Here is a 12,811-nt window from a genome sequence, read left to right as displayed (position 1 = left end):
GGTGGGCCTCATCCAATTAGTTGAAGGCCTTAATAGACCAGATTGACCTTCCCTGGGCAACAAGAATTCCCCCAACAGACATGGCCTGAGGACTTAACTGCCTGACAAGTTGGCTCCACTTTGACTCTCCAGTCTACTGACACACCCTGCGGACTTCAGATTCACTGGTCTCTACTGCGTGAGCTGATTCCTCAACACAAATGTCTCTATTTCTCTATCTCTATCTATTTTCTATCTACGTATGTGTCTGTCTATCTATAGATCTCCTTTTGATTCTGCTTCTCTGGAGAACCCTGAGAAATATAAACCTAAAAGTTGTAAAAGGGGGGAAAGTTGTCCCTGTGAGCAGCTGACCTGTAAAGAGAGAACTGAAAATTGAAAGAAAACCCATAAAAAACACAACATACAAAACACAAATCAAATTAACAGGGCCAACACAATCTAAGGTCAGCATCACAAACTATCCAAGCCCAAATTCTTTTATTTCCTTTTTTTTTTTTTTTTTTTTTTTTTTTAATATAGAGCTTCACTCTTGTTGCCCAGGCTAGAGTGCAACAGTGTGATCTCAGCTCACTGCAACCTCTGCCTCCCTGGTTCAAGCGATTCTCCTGCCTCAGCCTTCTGTGTAACTGGGATTACAGGCACCTACCACCATGCCCTGCTAATTTTTTGTATTTTTAGTAGAGACAGGGTTTCACCATGTTGGCTAGGCTGGTCTCAAACTGCTGACCTCAGGTGATCCACCCACTTCAGCCTCCCAGGGATTACAGGCGTGAGCCATAGCACCTGCCCCCAAACTCAAATTTTTCTGTAACAGTTTTTTCAGACCATGTGAATAAAGATGAAAGATAAACTGATCTAACCATAACTCTACATGAATTCACATATTCCAAAGATAAAATCCCTGTGAAAACCATCCTATGAATAACCCCAGATCCCCCACACTCCATAAATATGTTTCCCTAACTCTCTCCTTTTGAAATACTTTGTTCCGTTGATTTGTTCTTCTTAACTGTAGCAAGTTAATAATCTAACTTTGTTTGGCTACAACTATGGCCCTAGTGGTCTTTAGCTACTGGATTTTAGCAAAATTTATAAACATGAGAATTCTTAAGCATGAGACAGAGGATTATATAAAAAATTTCTGGAATCTTTATTTGGGGGTCCCAAAAGCAGTGCCTGAGACAGGGCCTTGGGTGAAGGTAGTGTAATTAAGACATGTTTCTATAAAATAGGAGTGAGGGAACAGAAACAGTGAGACAAGGCGGAAGAAAATTCAATACAGAGTTATTACCAAGATTGCTACTGTGGACAATGAGCACTCAACTCTGCCAGGACTCTGTTCAGAATACCTTAGGGAATTGTCTATCCAAAGGCTGGACCAGGGCATTTGCCGTCAACTGTCATCCTTGTTTGATTCAAGGTTGCCGCTGGGCTTTGTGTACTCCCATGGCTTTGAAGAAAGTACAAAAGCAGAAAAGTATGGAGGAAAGGGAACCAACTTAAAGTGGAAGAAATACTCAGAATGAATTAAAATGTCTGTGACAGCCACCAGTAAAGTCCGAAGTGGGCCAAGGAGGTGTGACACTGGACACAGAACATCTGTTCCACCCAGTTTTGGGGAGTGGAGGGTGGTAAAGGTTTGAAAAATCTTGGATTCATATGTCTCTGTTGCATTTAATATTACCATATACTGAAGGCTTACTGTTCATCCTCTAATATAATAATACATTACTTACATAATCCTTAAAACAAGCATCTGGGTTGATGGCCACTGTTCGGACTAGGAAACTGAGGCACAACTAGGAGTTATATAATTTTCTGATCACTCAATAGTAAATGACAGAGTTCAGACTTGAACCCAGGTCTCTCTGACTTCTCAGTCTACTCTTTCACTCCTGTTAATGAAGACTGTAACCCAACCAGGCAGGCATGAACGGGTCCAGGCAAGTAATAACTGATACTGGGAAAAGGAGGTGATTTTGCACAAATCAAGTTCTCCTGTGTACTTCTGTTTTTTCCAGATGAAACAGGCAACAGTATAACACTTGCCCTTCAGAAATCAAGGGCTTTCAGTTAAGGCACAGGATCATTTGCTTTCAATGTTTCTGCATCTCTTCTGCAAGGAAAAAGAACATTAGAAATGTAAGCCAATCTGTCCCAGTTCCCACAAGTTCTACCCGTGGAAGTGATGTGAGATTGTCTTTTTCTTTTTTAAGCCACTTTATCAAAATCAGATTGACATACCAAAAGTTATAGATATTTAATGTATACAACTTGATATATTTGAACATAAGTGATACACTCTTAAAACAATCACCATAACTAATGCATTAAGCTTTTCCATCACCTCCAGAAGTTTCCTCTCACCTCCTTTATTGTTGTTGTTTTTGTTGCTATCGTTTTTCCTTTTGAGGTAAGAGCACTTAACGTAAAATCTAACCTCTTAACACATTTTTAAGTGTACAATACAGCAGTGCTAATCACAGGCCCTATGTTGAGTTGCTTTTAAAGAGACGCCTTCCCTCCTACTCCATACTATGTTGCGAAGGAGAAGGCCCAGAGAGAAGCTGGGGGCAGGAGCAAAACACAAGCTTAAGCTTCCCTGGGTCCTATATTGAGGGAAGGCTAGAGCCCTGGAATGGAATTTGGAGCTCTGAGCTACATTTCATGTTCTGCCACCAGGAGGGTGACCTTACTTAATTCATATAATCTCTTGAGATTAACTATGGAACATGGTGATTGAATTAGAAAATCTCTAAGTCCTACCCACATTCTAAATATTATGTTTCCTGAACACCATTAAGAAGTCACAGGCAATTCCAAAGGGCCTGCAAAGGCTGACACTCTCTGCGCATCCTTGGGAACTACCCTCTCACCCACAGGAGAAAGCCAGCCCCCTTCTCTGTGGTCACCTCTTTGCCCAAACATGGCACTTCTCCACTTGATCTCCTACCTCATTCCTGCCAATTATGACTCTCCTCAAAAATCAAACCTGTTCCCAAAGATTGTGGATTTTCCACCCCAAGAGATATTCACAGCCTTCCTGTAAGGAAACACAGTCCAATAGAAAGAACGGATAGTTATCTTACTCATCAAGTCAATTTACTCTTTGTGAGGCTGGCTTATCTCATCTGTTTACTAGGGATAATAATGCTGTCTACGCTCAGTGCTCTTGTGAAAATGACGTGCAATGATCCACAGACAATGCTTAGCATAGTGTTAATACCTAGTATAAACTCAACGAATACTCATCATTATTACCATGGAAAGGGGACAGCTAATAATATCCGCCTCACAGGAAAATGGGGGGGATAAGAATTGGTATGTGTGACAAGCAAGTCACAGATTTTCTTAAAGCACTCACTTGGTCACATCTGCCTAGAAGCTTGGAGTTTAAGAACCGGGTGCGCTCGCTCGCTCGCTCTCTCTCTCTCTCTCACACACACACACACACACACACAAAAACACACACACACCAGTACCAAGACTAAGATTGGAGGACAGAAAAAAGGAAGATAGAATGATGGGTGGAAGACATGGAATTCAAACAGGATTGAAATGAACTTGAAATGACTGATCTACGCACTGAAGAAGGAATGCCAACAGAAAGGCCGGTTTCCAAAGCTGTCCCAGGAAAATATGTTTGAAGTTTAAAAGGTGGTGAATTAAAAGGGAGGGCTTATGACCACTGCTTATTTCTTCTTCACAAAGATCAGCATGCTGGGAGTATGTCTGCCTTCCTGTTTGCAATAATCTGGAAGGGCTTCCTGGAGGAGGCCCCTGGGTGTTTGGGGAACTGAATCAACTCATAGAGGTGGTACCAGACAGCTCCTTCCATGAGAGGCTTCCGGAATTGGGAGTCTCAGGCAAGTGGTCACTGTAGTGAGAATATCTTTCCCAGTGAAACAGGGTCTCCAGGGACGGAGGCCCATAAAAATATTGCTCTTTTCCCAACCATGTTTATGTTGGCCAGGTCAGTGAAGGGTACCAGTTTAGGTAGCCAGTTTCCCCAGAGAGCCACAGTCTGAGGTTGCCCAATAAACAGGGCAGCTCCCATCCCCCAGTAATTTCATCTAGCTCCCAACGCTCAGCAGCACATCATCTATTCCAGACTAGATTGATAAGAAATAAGAGAAGAACATAAATGTGTTTGTTTCTGGGAATAGATATTTCCTTAGGCATTTTATTATTTTAAGAAAAGAGTTACACTCAATATATATTTATGACCAGAGATTACCAGCATCACATATTTGGGATTCTTTCCGACTACAATCATCACCAATTCTCCCAACCGGTGCTGAAGCTCTTGCCCAGTGTCCATTTCTTAATATCATTTAATGTTAAACATTCAAGAATCATTTACAATGTTCCAGGCCCTAAAATATAAAAGGAACAAAAATAAATAAATAATAGTGGTTACTACAGTGAGCATCAGGTATAAAACCAAATTTATTGAGAGCCCTCAGTGCCCCCATGGAGGAATGAACAGGATACAGCAGCCACAGAGGAGGGAGAAAGCAGCTTTGTTGTGGAGATGAGGGAAAACGTCATGCACAGGTGACATTTAAACTGGGGCCAGATTGAGGTTTGGGAGAAGTAAGTGGGATTAAAGCAGAGGGCGTATATGGAGGCATTAAAGAGCAAGGTGACTTCTGACACTGCAAGAAGCATTTATTGCCAGAACATAGGCCATGTGTTCCCCTGAGTTCTCCTGAGACAAAGCCTAAGAGCAGCTACTCTACTGGGGGCTGGAGCAACAGTCAGGGACAGGAGTTTGGAGCAGGGAAAACAGAGAGCCCAAACAAACATGCATTGTAGAATTGTCCACATAATAGGTGACTGTTGCTAGTTCTTGCGGGACTTATCCATAATCTTCTTCCTGGGAGAAGTAAATTAAAAATAATTATTCTTCCTGTATTCAATTAGTTAAGAATTGCTCCACAGAGCATTAACTCCCAATACTGGCAGACTTCCTATGCTTGAGTATTCAGTGGGTTCCCATGGGCCCCCAGGAAAGAGCATAAAAGGAGAAACCCCAGGTGAGAAGGAAGTGGCGCATGGCACAGGGCCCAGATGAGCCTCTGACAGGTTGCGCCTGCACAGAGCTGTAGCTGTAGCAGTGGCTGAAATAGGAAATGAAGTTGCAGGGATTTTAAATGATTTGCACTTGTCTCAGGATCCAAGGCTGAACAGGTAAGTTAAAAATCTTAAAGGAGACTCCTCCCACTTTGGGGAAGACAGAATAGACATATTTTCCTATTTATTTGCTAAGAACATGTTTCTATTTATTTGCGAAGAACAACTAAAAACCTGGGACATTGTGTATAAAGCAAAATTTCAAGGGTAGACAAGAGGCAGACCATCTAAGGAGCTTGGAATATGAGGAATGACATCATGAAACAGAGGAATGGCATAGTGGTCATTCTTAATGATTTGATTTTCTTCTTATCTCATATATCTGACTTGGAGCTGAAGAAACTGACAACACAGCAATGCTAATGTGCACAGACAGTAAAAGCCTCATCAAATGCCTGCTCTCTCTAGCCAAAGAAAGGGAATCCCAGCAAGGTAGAAGACCTCAAAATACCACTTTACTCCAGACAAACACTTCAGAAAAAACAAAAAAACTTTGACCTCACCACCCCCTAACTCATGTCAGCAAAGGCCAAATGGAACCCAGACTTCCAACATTATGAGGCTGTATGAGGCACCCAACACCCTCTTCAGGGTGGTGGTATCAGAGAATGTTGAATAGGCAGTTGAGACTGTCATTCCTGCCAGTCAGTAATGAGTGGCCCCTTTCTCCATAGTGTCAGTGGAAAGCATGTGGGTGCCTGGATTTCAACCATCACTGGGCAGTAATGAGATGTCCATCCCCACCCCCAATGGGATGATGGCAGAGGAGGCCTAGTAGAGAATCAAGAAGTTCACCATCACTTAAGAGTAATGAGGGCCCTCACACCAAATTGTCATAAAAATAAGGTGGAGAAAATTTCCAGCTTCACTCAACAGTAATAAATACCCCCACCACCAGTATCAATGGAGACCAAATTTAAAAGAATAAAAATTAAATGCAATATGTTCTCCAAATACAGTGTGATCACAGAAAGATAACTTGGAAATTCCTCAATAATTAATAGATAACAAAAGAAGTTTCAATGGAAATCAGAAATAACTTGAAGTGAATAAAAAATGAAAATAAAACATATCAAAATTTGTGTTACACAGATAAAACAGGGCTGAGAAGAACATTTGTAGCTTAAATGAATATATTATAAAAGAAAAAATTCTTGTATCAATCATCTAGGCTATTTTAAACATTTCTACATATGCTTGAGATATACTGAGATAGATAGAAGAATCCACTGGTAGATAACATATGTAATGTTAAAATTTTTAAAATGTGTATTCATTACATGCTGTATGACATTACAGGCACTAATGCCAAGCATTCTGTAAATACAATAACAGTAAGATCCTAACCTAATATAGAATTTCAAAGACCCTCCATCCATTTTATTCTTACTCTTTATCCTTTAAAAAAAAAAAAAAAAACTAAAAAAGGAACCTAGAAATGCAATAAAGCAGGAAAAAAAGTAAAAGACATACAAAGGTATAAAATATCCCTATTTGTACATGATATTATTACATACATATTATTACTTACATAGAAAAATATTCAAATAATCTATTTTTTAAAAACTTCCTAAAGCTAAGTGAGCTCAGCAAAGTTATCATATTATACATTTAGCAAGACTGAGTGGTGTGTGTGTATGTGTGTGTGTGTGTACATGTGTCTGTGTATCAACTTTTCATTATCCATTTATCTGTTGATGGGGATTTAAATTAATTCTACAGCTTGGGTTTTATGAATAATATTGCAAAGAGCATGGGCATACAAATATCTCTTTGAGATACTAATTCGAGATATATATATATCCAGAAAAGGGATTGCTAGATCGTATGGTAGTCCCAACTGTATTTTTTTGTGGAACCTCCATTATTATTTTCCACAATGACTGTATTGATTTATATTTCTACCAATATTATACAAGGGTCCCCCTTTCCTCACCAAAACTTATCATTTTTTCTTTGTTTTTGATAATAATCATTCTAACAAGTGCAAGCTGATAATTTTGATTTGCATTTCACTGTTTATTGATGATAAGCATCTATTCAAATACCTTTTAGCCATTTGTGTCTCTTCTCTTGAGAAGAAACTATTCAGATTCTTTGCCTGCTTTTTAATTGGCTTATTTGTTTTTTGTTATTGAATTGTGTTTTCTATCTATTTTGGATAGTAGCCCCTCACCAGATGTATCGTTTGCATTTTCTCCTATCACTTGGGTTGTCTCTTCACTCCATTGTTTCTGTGCATAAGATTTAAAATTTTATGCCATCTCATTTGTCTATTTTTACTTTTGTTGTCTATGTTCTGGGTTCATATCCAAGAAATGATTATGCAGATCAATCTCTAGAAACTTTTTCATTATGTTTTCTTCTGGTAGTTTACAGTTTCAGATCTTAAATTTAAGTATTTAATCTACATTTGATTTTATTTCTGTATATGGAGTAAGATAAGGGTCCAATTTTGTCTTTTGCGTATGGATATCCAGTTTTCCCAACATCATTTGTTGAAGAGACTCTCTCCATCGTGTGTTCTTGTCCCTTCATTGAGTGTCAATTGGCCATAAACATGTAGATTTATTTCTGGGCTTTCTACTTTATTACATTGGTTTATATATCAGTTTATATACTAGTTTTTATGCAAGTACTATCCTGTTTTTATTATCATAGCTTTGTGTCATGACTCCCACTTTGTTCTTTTTGCTTAAGATTACTTTCACTAGTAGGGTTTTTGTTTATGTGTTTGTTTGTTTTTAATGCCATAGGAATTTCAGGATTGTTCTATTTCTGTGAAGAATGTCGTTGAAATTTTGATAGGAATTTCATTGAGTCTATAGATCACTTTACATAGTATGGAAACTAGTAGTTTCATAGTTTCAAGTCTTAAGCTTATGTTTTTAATCCATCTTGAATTGATTTTTGTATATGGTAAAAGATAGGGATCTAGTTCCGTTTTTCTGCATATGGATGTCTAGTTTTTTCAGCACCACTTATTAAAGAGATTGTCCTTTTCACATTGTATGTTCTTGGTATCTTTGCCAAAAATGAGTTGGTTGTAAATGTGTGGATTTATTTCTGAGTTCTCTATTCTGTTCCATTGGTCTATGTGTCTGTTTTTATGATAGCATTATGTTGTTTTAGCTACTATAGCTTTGAGATATAATTTGAAGTTAGGTGGTGTCATGCACCTAGTTTTGTTTTTTGTTTTGCTCAGGATTGCTTTAGCTATTCAGGGTTTATTGTGGGTCCATACAAATTTTAGAATTGTATTTTACTACTTTTGTGAAGAATGTCATTGGTATTTTGATAAGGGTTGCATTATCTGTAGATTGCTTTAGGTAGTAAGACATTTTAACAATATTAATTCTTCCAATACACAAGCATACGATACGTTTCCATGTGTGTGTGTGTCTGCTTTGATTTTGTTCATGGATGTGTTATGGTTTTTCTTGTAGAGATCTTTCACTTGATAAATTTATCCTAAGCTATTTTGTTTTTTGTAGCTATTATAAATTGAATTGCTTCCTTATTTTATTTTTCAGATTAATTGCTGATAGCATATAGACATGCTTCTGATATTTGTATGTTGATTCTGTGTCCTGCAACTTTATTGAATTCATTTATCAGTTTTTACATTTTTCCTCCTCCTTTTTGTTTTCTTGGAATTTATTTATGGAATAAACTGGAATGTTTTGTCAAGTTTGTTTGTTTTAATATGAATATTTCTGACTTCCTTTCTTGGTATTTTAACTTGCCTGTTTGACTGCTGCCTTGACTATTTTCAGTAAACTCGTGGTGGGATATGACCCAAATTTGTTATTTTGATAAAATATCCAGTGTTCTCTAATTTTGTTTTGTTATTATTTTTCTTCAATTTATAATTTCTATAAGTACATTATAGTTGATATATTTATGGGGTCCATGGGATTTTTAAAATATTTTAACACTTTAGGCTCAGGGGTACAAGTTTTTTATATAGGTAATGTTTGTTATATAGATAAACTCATGACTTGGGAGGTTTGGATTACAGATTATTTCCTCATCCAGGTACTAAACATAGTACCCAATAATTTTTTAAAAAATTTTTCTGAACCTCTCTCTCCCCTCATCCTCTACTCTCAAATAGGGCCCAGTGTCTATATTTTTCCTCTCTCTGTCCATGTGTCCTCACTGTTTAGCTCCCACCTATAAATGAGAAAATGAGGTGTCTGGTTTTCTGTTCTTGCAATGGTTTTCTAAGAATAATGGCCTCAGATCCATCTGTGTTCCCACAAAGTATATTATTTCATTCATTTTTATGGCTGCACAATATTCCATGCTATATTTGTACCACATTTTCTTTAACCACCCTACTGTTGATGGACATTTAGGATGATTCTATGTCTTTGCTTTTGTGATTAGCGCTGCAATTAACATATCCACCATGTGTGTTTATGGCAGAATGATTTATATTCTTTTGGTCATATACCCAGTAGTGAGATTGCTGTGTCAAATGGTAGTTCTGTCTTGTTCTTTTGAGGATTTGCCACACTGCTTTCCACAATGGTTTAACTAGTTTACACTTCCACCAACAGTATATAAGTGTTCCCTTTTCTCTGCAACCTCATCAGCATCTTTTACATTTTGAAGTTCTAATAATAGTCATTCTGACTGGTGTGAAATGGTATCTTATCATGGTTTTCATTTGCATTCCTCTAATTATTAGTGATATTGCACTTTTATTCATATGCTTGTTGGTCACATGTATGTATTCTTTTGAAAATTGTCTGTTTATGTCCTTTGTCCACTTTTTAATGGGGTTGAGCTTGGAATTTTCTGGGTCTCACCTGAATCCAGAATGTCTCAGATTCTCACCCAAGGCCCATGACATACTTACTACCTGGGTATTGCTGCTGGTTATTCAGGCCCCAAGGTCGCTTTAGTCATCAGGTGATCAATCCTGCCAGGACTGGGCCCTTACCTGCAGGGCAGTAGGTTTCCTTCTGGCCCAGAGTGTGCCTAGAAATGTTGTCCAGGAACTAAGGCCTGGATTGGGGGCCTCACAACTCTATCTGGTGTTCTGCCTACTGTGACTGAGCTGGTATCCAAGATGAAAGACAAAATCCTCTTGCTCCCGCTTATATTCTTCTCGAGCAGAAGGAAGGAGTCACTTTTGTTGCTATGAGCTGCACTGCCTGGGACTGGGGGAAGGGCAGCACAAGCACTCCCTTAGCTGCCCCAGCTGGTATCTCACTAGGTCAAGTTCCCACCCACTTCCACTGGCTCTGAGCCCAGCACAACTAGAACTGGCCTAGGAGTTACCATCCTTTCTGTGTCCTAGTCTTTCTTTCAAGTTTATTGAGGACCCAAGAGCACTTTAGCTCAGGGTGGTGAGGCTTGCTGAAACTCAAGTGCTGACTGCTGGCATGTGTGATTCCTCTCTGGCCAGGGCTGATCTAAATCTTCCCTCTATGGGTGTACATTGGCTGAGTTCTGCCTGGTGTTGCCTTCCACTGCCAGGGCAGCACTGAGTTCAAAGCACAGTCTCACAGCCACTGTGTTCTCCCTCCCCCAAGTGCTCGGATTCTCTCTCCACACCATGTGTCCACTGCCAAGGGATGGGGTATGGGTGGCAACAGCAATTCAAGACTGTCTTTCTACTCTCATCAACGCCCCTTTAAGCAATATGATGTTAAAACCAGGTACCGTGATTGCTCACCTGATTTTTGGTTCATACGAAGGTGCTCTTTTGTGTAGATAGCTGTCAGATTTGGTGTTCCTGCATGGAGGATGACTGGGGAAGCCTTATATTTGGTCATCTTACTCTACTCCCTCTGGTATTTTGTGATACTTTCAACCCTTGATGATTTTTCCCATTATTTCACTAGGTAAAGAAAAGTTACTCTAATTCTATTATTTCCTATTAGCTATCATACTTTTATAAAGAAGAATAATGCCCATGCCTTCTACCCATCACGTTTCTACAGTAGATCTGCAGTCTATTTCTTTGGGATCACTGTTTCTTGTTTAAAACACAGCATTTTGTACTAAGCTCTTCAGGATCACTTTATGTATTAAAAGAAAGTATTATTTGGTTAAATTTGAAAAAGAAAACAGTGTTGCATGCTATCAAGTGGAACTTTTGTCATCAATAAGCTTAATTTACAGTCATTCCCCCTTTTCATTTAAAAGGAAGTACATTTTAAAATCTGATTCCCATAGTCGTATTTGCTAGTGTGCATGAACCAATGGCAGCTGATACCAGAGCTGGTGTTTTTCCAATAATTTTGTGATTTCTCCTTATTTTCTATGCAGATTGAAGAGCTCACATCTCTCCAGAGCCCTCAGCTGCCTCCCTGGGATGCTCCCTCCACAGTCCTACGTCAACATCTCCTTCTTCCAGCCACCTGCTTTTCTCATGATTGGCATCCCAGGGCTGGAGGCCATTCACGGCTGGCTCGCCATCCCCTTCTCCTCCATGTACACTGCGGCCCTCACTGGGAACTGCCTGATCCTCCTAGCCGTGAAGAGGACCCCCAGCCTGCACCAGCCCATGTACTACTTCCTGTCCATGCTGGCACTTACTGATGCGGGCCTCACCTTGTCCACACTGCCCACCACCCTGGCTGTGCTCTGGTTTGACTATCGGCTGATTGGTTTCAATGCCTGCCTGGTCCAGATGTTCTTCCTGCACTCCTTCTCTGTGGCGGAGTCCTCAGTGCTCCTGGCCATGTCCTTTGACCGCTTTGTGGCCATCTCCAACCCCCTGCGCTATGCAGCTGTCCTTACAAATAATGTCATCATCACGATTGGGCTGGCCATTGTGGCTCGAGCCACTGTGTCCCTCTTCCCTGTGCCCTTCTTGCTGAAGCGACTGAACTACTGCCCTGGAAAGATCCTCTTGTCTCATTCATTCTGTTTCCATGCAGATGTCATGAAACGGGCCTGCGCTGACATCACAGTCAACATCCTTTATGGGCTGTATGTGGTTCTGTCCACAGTGGGTGTCGACTCCTTGCTTATTGTCCTGTCCTACACACTTATTCTTTATACAGTGATGGGGCTGGCCTCTCCCAGGGAGCGTATTCGGGCCCTCAACACCTGTGTGTCTCATATCTTAGCTGTCCTGGTTTTCTACATTCCAGTCATAGGTGTGTCTATGATCCACCGTTTTGGGAGGCACCTGCCCCAAGCTGTCCATGCCCTGGTTGCCTATGTGTATCTGGTGGTGCCTCCTGTGCTCAACCCCATCATCTATAGTGTGAAATCGAAGCCCATCAGGGAGGCCATGCTCAAGGTACTGAGAAGGAAGAGGCAAGGCTGATGAAATAAGAAAATAACCTAAGGATCTGGAAGAAAAATATGGCCAAACAGTCATATCTTATGCCCAGAAAGCCCTTACTCAAATATCTTGCCCAGACACATTATAAAGTGTATGACAAGCAATTGCTTGCCTTCAGACGGAGCAGTAAAGAACAGTCTTGATTCCTTTATACACTCACTAACCTCAGATATTTTCTTCAGTGTTTATTTGTGCAAGAATCTGTGTCTATCACTAAAAATGTTAAAAAGTGAACCATATGGCCTTTTTCATTCACTGGTGACAGCACAATCATAGTAATGTGTAAAGAGAATGTCATAGGCACACATAAAGTGTTATAGGAACTCAGAAGAGAGTTTACTGGCCCTGCAAGAGGGAATA

At 39.9% G+C, this 12,811-nt stretch overlaps 1 protein-coding gene and 1 long non-coding RNA gene across 2 annotated transcripts; one reads left to right on the top strand and one right to left on the bottom strand.

Moving 5' to 3' along the window:
- Positions 1-4,158: 4,158 nt before the first annotated feature.
- LOC116525013 lies at positions 4,159-9,355 on the bottom strand. Its single transcript, XR_004257555.1, has 3 exons — positions 9,316-9,355; positions 4,811-4,882; positions 4,159-4,379 (listed from the first exon to the last, which is right to left on the bottom strand). It is a non-coding gene; the product is annotated as an uncharacterized LOC116525013 (long non-coding RNA).
- Positions 9,356-11,336: 1,981 nt separating this feature from the next.
- On the top strand, positions 11,337-12,433 carry LOC116525277 (olfactory receptor 51I2-like). Its single transcript, XM_032241078.1, has one exon. It carries the CDS (start codon positions 11,471-11,473, stop codon positions 12,431-12,433), a length of 963 nt encoding a protein of 320 aa, XP_032096969.1. The 5' UTR covers positions 11,337-11,470.
- Positions 12,434-12,811: the final 378 nt, after the last annotated feature.

This window comes from Sapajus apella, unplaced genomic scaffold (assembly GCF_009761245.1).
Source record: "Sapajus apella isolate SASKATOON/1434 unplaced genomic scaffold, GSC_monkey_1.0 scaffold47, whole genome shotgun sequence".
Lineage (NCBI taxonomy): Eukaryota > Metazoa > Chordata > Mammalia > Primates > Cebidae > Sapajus > Sapajus apella.
This window is presented reverse-complemented; position numbering and strand designations above follow the sequence as displayed.